Genomic DNA, 12,616 nt, shown 5'->3' with positions numbered 1-12,616 from the left:
TGAAAGGTTTTTTGTGTCTCTATCTCCTTCAGTTCTTCTCTGATCTTAGTTATTTCTTGCCTTCTGCTAGCTTTTGAATGTGTTTGCTCTTGCTTCTCTAGTTCTTTTAATTGTGATGTTAGGGTGTCGATTTTAGATCTTTCCTGCTTTCTCTTGTGGGCATTTAGTGCTATAAATTTCCCTCTACACACTGCTTTAAATGTGTCCCAGAGATTTTGATATGTTGTGTCTTTGTTCACTTTGGTTTCAAAGAACATCTTTATCTCTGCCTTCATTTCGTTATGTACCCAGGAGTCATTCAGGAGCAGGTTGTTCAGTTTCCATGTAGTTGTATGGTTTTGAGTAAGTTTCTTAATCCTGAATTCTAATATGATTGCACTGTGGTCTGAGAGACAGTCTGTTGTGACTTCTGTTCTTCTACATTTGCTGAGGAGTGCTTTACTTCCAACTATGTGGTCAATTTTGGAATAAGTGTGATGTGATGCCGAGAAGAATGTATATTCTGTTGATTTGGGGTGGGGAGTTCTGTAGAAGTCTATTAGGTCCGCTTGGCATTATATGCTCAGGGAGAGGAAGAATCAATATTGTGAAAATGGCCATACTGCCCAAGGTAATTCATAGATTCAGTGCCATCCCCATCAAGCTGCCAATGACTTTCTTCACAGAAGTGGAAAAAACTGCTTTAAAGTTCATATGGAACCAAAAAAGAGCCCGCATTGCCAAGTCAATCCTAAGCCTAAAGAATAAAGCTAGAGGCATTGCACTACCTGACTTCAAACTATGCTACAAGTCTACAGTAAACAAAACAGCGTGGTACTGGTACCAAAACAGAGATATAGACCAATGGGACAGAACAGAGCCCTCAGAAATAATGCCACATATCTACAACCATCTGACCTTTGACAAACCTGACAAAAACAAGAAATGGGGAAATGATTCCCTATTTAATAAATGGTGCTGGGAAAACTGGCTAGCCATATGTAGAAAGCTGAAACTGGATCCCTTCCTTACACCTTATACAAAAATTAATTCAACATGGATTAAAGACTTAAATGTTAGACCTAAAACCATAAAAACCCTAGAAGAAAACCTAGGCAATACCATTCAGGACATAGGCATGGGCAAGGACTTCATGTCTAAAACACCAAAAGCAATGGCAACAAAAGCCAAAATTGACAAATGGGATCTAATTAAACTCAAGAGCTTCTGCACAGCAAAAGAAACTACCATCAGAGTGAACAGGAAACCTACAAAATGGGAGAAAATTTTTGCAATCTACTCATCTGACAAAGGGCCAATATCCAGAATCTACAAAGAACTCCAACAAATTTACAAGAAAAAAACAAACAACCCCATCAAAAAGTGGGCGAAGGATATGAACAGACACTTCTCAAAAGAAGACATTTATGCAGCCAAAAGACATGAAAAAATGCTCATCATCACTGGCCATCAGAGAAATGCAAATAAAAACCATAATGAGATACCATCTCACACCAGTTAGAATGGCAATCATTAAAAAGTCAGGAAACAACAGGTGCTGGAGAGGATGTGGAGAAATAGGAACACTTTTACACTGTTGGTGGGACTGGAAACTAGTTCAACCATTGTGGAAGTCAGTGTGGCGATTCCTCAGGGATCTGGAACTAGAAATACCATTTGACCCAGCCATCCCATTACTGGGTATATACCCAGAGGATTATAAATCATGCTGCTATAAAGACACATGCACACATATGTTTATTGTGGCAGTATTCACAACAGCAAAGACTTGGAACCAACCCAAATGTCCAACAATGATAGACTGGATCAAGAAAATGTGGCACATATACACCATGGAATACTATGCAGCCATAAAAAATGATGAGTTCATGTCCTTTGTAGGGACATGGATGAAGGTCATTCTCAGCAAACTATCGCAAGGACAAAAAACCAAACACCGCATATTCTTACTCATAGGTGGGAATTGAACAATGAGAATACATGGCCACAGGAAGGGGAACATCACACACCGGGGCCTGTTGTGGGGTGGGGGGAGGGGGGAGGGATAGCATTGGGAGATATACCTAATGTTAAATGAAGAGTTAATGGGTGCAGCACACCAACATGGCACATGTTTACATATGTAACAAATCTGCACGTTGTGCACATGTACCCTAAAACTTAAAGTATAATAAAAAAATTTTTTTGGGTAAACAAATTCAGAAAACAATTTTAAAAGATAATAAGGTAATTGAAAAGTGTTATTTTCAGCAATTGTAATCAGTTTCTGACCTACTCTATTTGATGTGGCCTTTTAGTGTTTTGTTTGTTATTTTTTCTTTCTATAACATGACATGACAGGGTTTTATTCTCACTGTTAATTGCAGACCAGAGTACAAAAAATCATTAAAAGTTTGGTTGTGAGCATTTAATAAATGGAATTGTTGAACTCTAGACAACATCTGGGGTTCACTAAAAAAATTATATACGTTAATACCAATCTTCTTTTGTTTCGTTTGTGTTTAGATGACAGTCACGGGAATACAATAAATTGGTTGTGTCTGGAGGTCAGCAGGGTATTTCGCTAGGCCTCTCTTGATTTTAGGGTGTATGAAGTAAAGATATGTGAGCCTGATGAACACTGAAACAAAATCCCAGGGTCTGTTTCTCTTGTGTTTTATTTTTTAAATTTATTTTCCATTATCGAGTTTTGTTACTTCCTATAGAGGATGAGACAAGTGTCAACCAGTGAGAAGAATCTAGGGCCATGCCTTCTCTGTATTTGGCCCTCTCTCTTATTGCCTTTTAAAATATTTTTAGCTTTTTATTTTGAAACAATTATAAGTTCACAAGAAGTTTCAAAGATATGTACATGGAGTCTTTATGTACCTTTCAACCAGTCTCTCCCAATACTACACTCTTCAGTACGCTACCACATTACACTATTAAAACTAGAACACTGACATTAATATAATCCAGAGCTTTTTCAGATTCAACACTTGTCTTTTGGGTATTCTAGGCACTTTACATTTCCATGTGGATGTTGTAATTATCTTGTCAATTTCTATTAAAAACTATTTTAGGATTTTGGTTAGATTGAGTTGAAACTATAGATGAATTTGGAAATAACTGGCATCTTACAATATTGAATATTCCAACCAAAAATCAAAAATACATTTTAATTTTTTCTTATGCCACTAATTTATCTTTGCACTTTTTTTGTAGTTTTCAGTGTACAAGTCATTTACATCTTTGTTCAGATTTGTCCCTAAGCCTGACTATTTTTAGTGATATTTTAAGTTGCACTGTTCTTAGTTTCAACTTTCAGTTGTTGAAATTAACTTCCAGTCCACCCTAGGACTACCATTGGCTGAAACACTGTCTCTTCTAATATATAAATTTCTAATATATAACTTCTAATAGATAAACATACAATTGATTTACATGTTGATCGCTTACTCTGCAATCTTGCTAGCCTCAATTATTGTAGAAGCATTATTTTTTAGATTGACTTTTCTATATACACTCTCATGTAGTCTTTGACAAAAGATACTTTTACTCGTCCCTTCCAATCTGAATGCATTTTTTTTTTGGCACTGGACACAATCTCCAGTACAAAGCTTAACTATGCCCACATTCTTGCACATGTTAGTCTTAGATTGTAGTATCCTGCAGGTAAATACTCAGAACAACTTCCAGCACTTGAATATTTACTCCTTCCCCCACCCCACATACTGGTAGAATTCATGTTGGGATACTACATTTACTATGAACATGCACCCCTGATTTGAAACAAGACTAGGATACATGGCGAAGAATATTTATTCACTAAAGTTTTGACAGACTGAAGGCCATTGTTTCAGATTGGAAATAGGAAATTTAAAAGAACTACATGGACATTGAGTAAAAGAACATGGATTGAAATTAGCCTGGCAGTAGCCCAAAAGTAAATGGTCTTCAAGGTGCATATGAAGGAACTGTAAGAGGGAAATGGGATAATTCACATCTCCACCAATAATTAAATGTAGCCACACTAGCTTGGGGGATTTGAGGTGAGACATCTAAAATACTAAGTCATGGTGAGGGCTGGAAGACAAAACAATGAATCACTTAATAGGAATGGCTGTGGGGAAGGGCTTGAAGGAATCATCCTGTCACTTCCATGTGAACCATGAACATTAAACATGGAGAAATGAGGAGCGGCAGCAGATCAGTTTGGGATGCATCTTCAGGGGATGCTGAAACAACAACAGCATTTGGTTTCCTCTACACCCCTGTCACCCCTCCCCCACAAGCCCAGGGAGTGGTCAGCAGTGGTGCTTTGTGATGTCTAAGCCACCCTAGGACTGTTATTGGCTGGGACACTGCCTGTATGATCAAACACAGCTCAAGGGTGTGGCTTTGCCTTGTCACCAGCAGGGTATATATAGGGAGGGCAAGAGCTCTGGGCCACTGGGAAGCTTCAATATAGCTGTGGAAGTCTGGACTCCACAAGATCCTGCTGTGGACATTCAACAACCAACCAGAATCATGGAAAAGCCCACTTCAAGCACCAATGGGGAGAAGAGGAAGAGCCCCTGCGACTCCAACAACAGAAATGATGAGGTAAGATTGTTAGGTTTTGAAGCGAAGGCGAGGATGAAAGAAAGACACACAGAGAGGGGGCAGCTCAAACAGCAACACAGGAATACTGCAGACGCTTGTGGAAGTGGGGGACCAGCTTAATGCCAGATCCCACCACCGCTTACAGCCTGGGGTACTTACAGGTATGGGTGGGAGGGATCTGGGCAGTATGGCTTGCTGCCCGGCAGGATATTGATAAGATGTTCTTATGATCAGGTGGTTTGGCCCTTTTTCTGGTGGAATATCATCGTGGTGTTCCTTAGAACTTTGCCAAGCAAGATACGATAGGGATGTTTCTTTAGCTGGGCCTTTGTCTGCCTTGTGGACAGGTGGTTAGGCAGGATGTTTCTCATGGCCTGAACCCCCATGGGATGTTTCACTTTGACCAAGGTCTGCAAAATAGCAAAGAACTTACAAAATGGTGCAGTTTGGACTAACAGACGACCCTACCCATGCTCCTCTTCTTCTTCCCCATAGATCCCTACCCTGTGATTCAACCTTGTTGTTCTCTGGATCAAACCCCTTCCTCAACCTGCATTCCTTCTCATAAAGCCCCCCTTGCTATCCAGTCTCTATCCTATTCACCCACAATAATGTCTTTCTGGCCTCTCCCTGTTTTCTTAACAGATGCAGGAGACACCAAACAGGGACTTAGCCCTCGAACCGAGTTTGAAAAAGATGAAAACATCAGAATATTCAACAGTATTAGTATTGTGCTACAGGAAGACTAAGAAAATACATTCAAATCAACTGGAGAATGACCAGTCCCAAGAGAACTCCGTCAATCCAGTCCAAGAGGAGGAGGACGAAGGATCCTCACAGGAGGACGAAGACCTAGACTCATCTGCAGAATCTTCAAAGCAGGATGAAGACCTACAATTACCTGAAGGATCTTTCCAGGAGGATAAAGACCTAGGGTTATCTGAAGGATCTTCACAAGAGGACGAAGACCTAGACTCATCTGAAAGATCTTCACAGGAGGAAAAAGACCCAGACGCATCTGAAGGATCGTCAGAGGAGGGTGAGGAAGACTAATTAAACATGGAGAAACCAAATTGGACAAATCCTCACCACCAATGGCGATGATTACAATAAAATCAAGTTTGAGAAGCTGATGGCTGTGTATATCTCTGCCTGTTTTCTGATGGTGGCGGGGAAGGGAAGGGAAGAGGTAGGCATTTGAGAAGGGAGGGATATGAGGTCCTGTAGGGTTGGTGGACAGACTCACAGGTTGACAGTAGGCCAGACATTGTAAATAAGGCCTGGGGGAGCACTGATTCCTAAAGAAAATTTTCTTCTTAAAATTTTATCTCACAGGAAGTGGAGATGTGTATATGTTCATGCGACTGTACCTGGCAGCACATAGTTCTGCTGAAGGTACATATCAAAGGTATTCCCATCCCTTTTCCATTTGATATTTTCCTAGGTTAGAAATATATGCTTTATAAAGAGTAAATGTTCTGTAAAACACAAAGCACAATACAGACATACACAGACCCCTCTGCTCACTCTCTCTAGAGGGATACACAATTAAAAACATTGGTTATAGGGCCGGGCACAGTGGCTTGTGCCTGTAATCCCAGCACTTTGGGAGGCTGAGGCGGGTGGATCACCTGAGGTTTGTGAGGTTTTCAAAGAAAGATCTTGATCAAAAGAGGGAATGTGAAAGCTGACTGTGCGAATGAAACAGCTTCTCCAGTGCCACTGAGCCTCATTTCAAAGCAGTGGAGATAATTAGAAAATTGTACTGTTACTATAAAAGAATAACAAAAGGGGGAAATTGTAAGGGTAACTAAACATAAAATTGAGATTTTCCTGTTGCCAAAAGAGCAAGAAGAGACCTTCCCCATTGCACTTTCCTTAGAGCATTTCCTTGAGAAAATTTGTATTTATAAATTCTTCCTTTGATATGTAAGCCTCTGGCCACCCTACAACCCAGGAATGTCTTGAAGTTGAACTCCAGGCCTCAAGTGATCCTCCAGCCTCAGCCTCCCAAAGTGTTGGGATTACAGGCTTGAGCCACCACACCCGGCCCCTGGAAATGTCTTTCTTCAAGGCTTTGGAGCCATCTTTGAAATGTGAACACTGAGGAAGATGATGTCCTTTTCTCGCTGTCACCAGGGTAGTTTAGCCTAGGTGACTTGCTCTAAGCTGTAAGCACCTGTTTGCCATGGAGATAGGAGTTTTATTTTTCCTTCAGATAAAGGCAATTAATTATCACAGATAGGTACTGCAATTACTTGGTGAACTTAGGACTTCTGTGGGAATATTCAGTTTTCCCCCTTGGCTGCTGCTATACAACCAGGCAAAGTAGCTACATACCTGGACTTTCTGATTCCTGCTACCACTTTGGTTTGTTTGTTTGTTTTTGAGAAGGAGCCTTGCTCTGTCGCCCAGGCTGAAGTGCAGTGGTGCAATCTCAGCTCACTGCAGCCTCTGCTCCTGGGGTCAGGTGATTCTTCTACCTCAGCCTCCCCAGTAGCTGAGATTAGAGGAATGCACCACCATGCCTGGCTAATTGTTGTATATTTGCTAGAGACGGGGTTTCACCATGCTGGCCAGGCTGGTCTCAAACTCCTGACCTCATGATCCGCCTGCCTCGGCCTCCCAAATTGCTGGGATTATAGACGTGAGGCACCATGCCTGGCCTCTGCTACCACTTTCGGATTGTATGAAACACTACACTTCAAAGTGTGGGATCTGGCTTCCCAGACAGCTGTGAAAGGGGCAGATGATGCAATCTAGTAGTGTGGGTGAGTTCGTGCCTGTGGGGTAAATTTTGACTAATAAGAAAAGGAACCAGGAGTGAGAGTCAGGTACATAAATTCCCTCTCCTCTCCTCTCCCCCTGCACCGTTCCAGGTAAGGTTTCTCAGTATAGTCTGCCTAGATGTGTCCTGTATGGCCCAAAGCCTGTTTCCTTGGGAACCTGAGCTAAAACAATGGGCATTCAAACACCCAAAGACAGTGTTAAGTGTTGTGGAGGACCCAGATCTGGGCAGAGGAAAATTATCCCAATAAGGAAATGGACAATTTGAGGATTTGGAATAGGGGGGAGGACTAGAAGAACCAGTAGTAATATAGCTTAGGGGTACTATTTTTGGAGAAAAAGGCAGTTCTGTTGATTTTTGCAGTGAACTGCTTAGCTCTGTAAAATATATACTTCTTTCTTTCCATCAGTCTTTCCTGTGAAATCTTTCATAAAGTATCCTTTTATAACTATCTATTGCCTGTGATGTGAACTTTCTTTTTCTTTTCTTTTCTTTTTTTTTTTTTTTTTTTTAGAGATAGAATTGCTGTCGCCCAGGCTGGAGTGCAGTGGGGCGATCTTGGCTCACTGCAATCTCCACCTCCTGAGTTCAAGCGATCCTCTTGCCTCAGCTGCCCCAGTAGCTGGGACTACAGGCGTGCGCCAACAACGCTTGGCTAATTTTTTTTTTTGTATTTTTAGTAGAGATGGGGTTTCACCATTTTGGCCAGGCTGGTCTCGAACTCCTGACCTCAGGTGTTCCACCCTCCTTAGTCTCCCAAAGTGCTGGGATTACAGGCGTGAACCACCACGCCCAGCCTGTCAGTTTTCTTTTGGAGAATAAAACAGATTGAGTCTTGTGCCAAAATGCAGGGGAAGCTGTACCCAGACAGGTAACAAAATATTATATACAGTAATAGATAGGTTTTCTACATACCAATAATAACCATTTAGAAAACTAAATTGAGAAAAATTACACGTATATAGTGACAAAAGTACATAAAATATCTAAAACCAGATGATTGGAGCAAGATGGCAGATAGATCCTGTGCCCCACTCAACATTCTATTGAACTGGGAAGAATCAATTCTTAACAGTAGAGGAAAATAGGAAAGCGTGTCAGTGGTCCACCAGAAATATTGAGGCATTCCTGGGAGATAGAGTAGATGGGGTCAGACTGATAGAGAAGCCCAAGAAAACAAGACCACAGCTCAAATCACTGTAGGTGAGAGATGCTGTTTGTTTTTTGAGATGGAGACTTACTCTGTCGCCCAGGCTGGAGTGCAGTGGTGTGATCTCAGCTCACTGCACCCTGCGTCTCCCAGGTTCAAGGGTTTCTCCTGCCTCAGCCCCTGCAGTAACTGGAATTCACAGGAGCCTGCCACCATGGCTGGCTAATTTTCGTATTTTTAGTAGAGACGGGGGTTTCACCCTGTTGGCCAGGCTGGTCTCAAACTCCTGACCTCAAGTGATCTGCCTGCCTCGGCCTCCCAAAGTGCTGGCACTACAGTGTGAGTCACTGTGCCCAACCAGGAGATGCTCTTTGTAACAAAGCCTCTGAAAAACTCCAAACCCTGAATGAAAAAAAACACGGAGCAGGAAACGGCCTTAGGATAATCATCATGTAGGTTAATTTAAAAGTTCATTAGAAACATCTGAATCAGCCAGATTCCCCTCCAACACCACAGACAGATTGGCTGGCATAGTCACTTTTGCCTCTAAGATGAAACTCTGATAATTGTTCATTAAAGAAAGTGAAGGCCTGGAGAGGTGGCTCACACTTGTCATCCCAGCACTTTGGGAGGCTGAGGCAGGAGGATTGCCTGAGGCCAGGAGATCGAGACCAGCCTGGGCAACATAGTGGATGCCGTCTCTACCAAAAATACAAAAATTAGCTGAGTGTGTGGCGTGTGCCTGTAGTCCCAGCTAGTTCAGAAGCTGAAGTGGGTGAATCCTTTAAGCCTGGGAGATCGAGGCTGCAGTGAGCTGTAATTGCATCACTGCACTCCAGCCTGGGTTACAGACTGTAATCCTGTCTCAAAAATAACACAAAAAAGTAATGTATCAGAACTTGGTGTAACTTCAGCCCTTTACAGTAATAATCGAGGAGAGAAACACATTTGTGGAGAGGGGACCATGCTCACTCTTTATCCAAGATATGCAGATAGTCGGGAGCTTTATATACCCATGTAACCTAAGAGGTAATGTTCCCTGTCATAACTCACAAATCTTCCAGCCACCCTTCCTTGCACCTGTCTTGTGGGCTGGGGGACCCAACTATGGATCCCATCATCCCAGGGAGAAAGAAAAATCAAATTCTTCAGTATCTCTTTTAGGGTATCCTCTGCTGTATTTACATGGAGGATAAGGCACTCGATATCTAGTAGCCGAATGTTACATTTGTGTAATACAGAACTATATTGGGATGAAATAGAATTTGTTTCCTCTGAGACACAGGTAGAGGTACGTCCACACTGACCTGGGTGGCAGCCACCTCTTCCTGCAGTGCCAGGCAGGGCATGCTCACAGATCTGGGGAACCTCTGTTGCTCCTGGAGCCCCACAACCTCCTTCCAGGCACCCTCTCCCTCTGGTGACTGTGACAGCCCACACGTGGCCTTGGGTGTCCCCTGCTTCTTTGCCTGCCCCTCTTCTGCCCACCCTGCATATCTCTGTCTCCCACTGTCCCTGCTGTGACCACGACTGCCTCTCCCTCCCTGCACTCTCTCTCCCCTAGGGCTCCTTGTCTTGGGAAAATGAACCCACGACCTCTACCTTGTGACTGGGGACAGAAGCTGAGACTTGTTCAATTCTCCCTCCCTCCACCACACACACCTGTCCTCCTTAATGTTTCTGAAGTCAGTGAGCTCCAAACTCAGCCCCTCCTGTACCTGCCAGCTGTGGGACCTCAGACAAGATGCCTACCATCAGTCTGGGACTCCGTCTCTCATCTAACATATAAGCATAAAGATGATAGTGCCCTCCTTCCAAGGCTGGGGAGAACCGGGAGGCCTTGATGTCTCCATTCACACACAATGGTTTGTTCGAAAATAGACTCCCATCTGCGCTCCCCTTCTGCAGACCTGTTTCCCCTCCACACTGTGCAATGGTACATGTGAGAAAGAACTGGCCCCTTCTGAAATCATCGTCCCCACCCCCGCCCCCAGGCCCCTGGTTGGTGAGACCCTTGATGGGCAGCCTCATGCTTCTGTCCAGGGAACTTTCCCACCGTTGCTCCCCTGCATGGAGACTAAGTGGACTCTTCTATTCCCTGTCCATCACAGGGTCTACAGCGCACGCATCTTCCTCATTCATTCATGTTCCCCAGATGACGATTTCATGTGTGTCTCCTCCCACATACTCCCAAATGGACCGTCCCAGATCTTGAACCCGAAAATCATTCAGAGAGCAAAGGCCAAGATGCCCAACCACCTGCTGCAGAATCCTGCTCCAGGACTGAAGTGTATAGTCTCTATCAAAATAAAAACTGGAGGCCAGGTGCAGCGGCTCACTCCTGTAATCCCAGCACTTTAGGAGGCCAAGGTGGGAGGATTACTTTGGCCCAGGAGTTTGAGACCAGCCTGGGTAACATAGCGAGACTTTCTTGACAAAAGCTAAAAAAAACTAGTGGGTCATGTTGGTGCGTGGCTGTAGTCACAGCTTCTCTGGAGGCTGAGGTGGGAGGATCCCTTGAGCCTACAAGTTCAAGGCTGCATTAAGCTATGATCATGCCACTCCACTCTAGCCTGGACAGAGCAAGACCCCATCTCTAGAAGAAACAAAGAAACAAACAATACCAACAACTGGAAATATCCTCCTCTAGAATGGTGGTCAGGAACTTCTGTCTGCCTTGTTCCCTGATGTCTCTCCAGCACCTCCAACAGTGCTCAGCACTAGTACACACACATTATTTTTTGTTGAATAAATGACTCCTTTGACACAGCAATTCCACTTCTAAGAATCTTTCCTAAAGAAATATTCACACAGGTGCACACAGCTGTGTGCACAATAATAAGAGGAGCAAACAACTGGGGAATGTTTGCAAAGGTTTATTACCTGTCAGTGACTGAGAGAGGGAAATCAGATGAGGGAAGTGCATGCTGAACAGGAAACAGAGTGAGGGGGGCTTGACCAGGATGCATGGCAATGGAGAAAAGCATATGGGAGATGCTTATACCGGTACTTGGTGTGTGTGCATGCGTTTGTGGTGTGTGTGTAAATGCAGAGGAAAAAATCGGAAATTAAACACTCAGATCTCCCCTCAGTAGTCACATCTGGGGAGAGAGGAGGGTAGTACTGTTCTATGGAGAGAATACCTGACAATAGTTGTTTTCTGAGGTAGGTGCATGGATACACAAACCGAAATATGCATTAAGCAGGTCTTGCTCATCAATGAAAACGCTAATGTCTAACAGAACGGCACATTGTAAGAAAATACAACAGAAATGCTAACATTGAACTCTTGTCACACTAAGAAAAATGACGCTCAACTTTTCACTGTTGTGAACACTTGCTTTCACTTGCTATACACCTGATGACGAGGGGTCCACAGCCATGCCCATGTTCATGAAAGGTCACCACGTTCTGCTTCTCATTATGGGCATGTGTCATATCCCTGAGGCTGAGGCAAGAAGAGAGAAGGAAAGTAAGTGGCAGTGAGTTCCCACTGCCTGATAACTCAATCTCAACTCCTCCTGACCTGCAGACCCTGCACACTCCGATTCTGCCCTACCCCAGGACCTGCACACGCCTTCCACAGTTCCTCGAAGTGAACCATCTGTTCATGCCACAGTGACTTCCTCGCCTGGGTTATCAATTCCTAGGCTAGAGAAAGGTGTGGCCTGCATATCAGGGCTGACCTGGGGTTTGGGAACCCACAGCATCCTGGGTAGGGAGCAACCTTGGATATCCAGGGCAGGGAGCAGAAAGAGCATAGGAAATTGGCTGGGCATGGTGGCTCATGCCTGTAAACCCAGCACTTTGGGAGGCCGAGGCAGGTGAATCACGAGGTCAGGAGTTCAAGACCAGCCTGACCAACATGGTGAAACCCCGTCTCTACTAAAAATACAAAAGTTACCCTGGTGTGGTGGTGTGCACCTGTAATCCCAGCTACTCAGGAGGCTGAGGCAGGAGAATTGCTTGAACCTGAGAGGCACAAGTTGCAGTGAGCCAAGATCGCGCCACTACACTCCAGCGTAGGCGACAGAGCAATACTCCCTCTCAAAAAGGAAAAAAAAATAGAAAGAAAGCATGGGAAATCTCATCAT

The 12,616-nt window shown here is 43.8% G+C and overlaps 1 protein-coding gene across 1 annotated transcript; it reads left to right on the top strand.

Annotated features, from left to right (window-relative positions):
* The first annotated feature begins 4,157 nt into the window (after window positions 1-4,157).
* LOC100449851 (sperm protein associated with the nucleus on the X chromosome N2) lies at window positions 4,158-5,718 on the top strand. The gene is made up of 2 exons (XM_002831668.4): window positions 4,158-4,584; window positions 5,230-5,718. Exons 1-2 carry the CDS (start codon window positions 4,510-4,512, stop codon window positions 5,635-5,637), a joined length of 483 nt encoding a protein of 160 aa, XP_002831714.1. The 5' UTR covers window positions 4,158-4,509; the 3' UTR covers window positions 5,638-5,718.
* Window positions 5,719-12,616: the final 6,898 nt, after the last annotated feature.

Source organism: Pongo abelii, chromosome X (genome assembly GCF_028885655.2).
Source record: "Pongo abelii isolate AG06213 chromosome X, NHGRI_mPonAbe1-v2.0_pri, whole genome shotgun sequence".
Lineage (NCBI taxonomy): Eukaryota > Metazoa > Chordata > Mammalia > Primates > Hominidae > Pongo > Pongo abelii.
This window is presented reverse-complemented; position numbering and strand designations above follow the sequence as displayed.

Excerpts from the sequence above, each read along its gene's own strand:
- LOC100449851 (XM_002831668.4), top strand. The coding sequence starts at position 4,510 with ATGGAAAAGCCCACTTCAAGCACCAATGGGGAGAAGAGGAAGAGCCCC. Across the intron at positions 4,585-5,229 it reads CCAACAACAGAAATGATGAG|ATGCAGGAGACACCAAACAG; the intron begins GTAAGATTGTTA and ends TTTTCTTAACAG.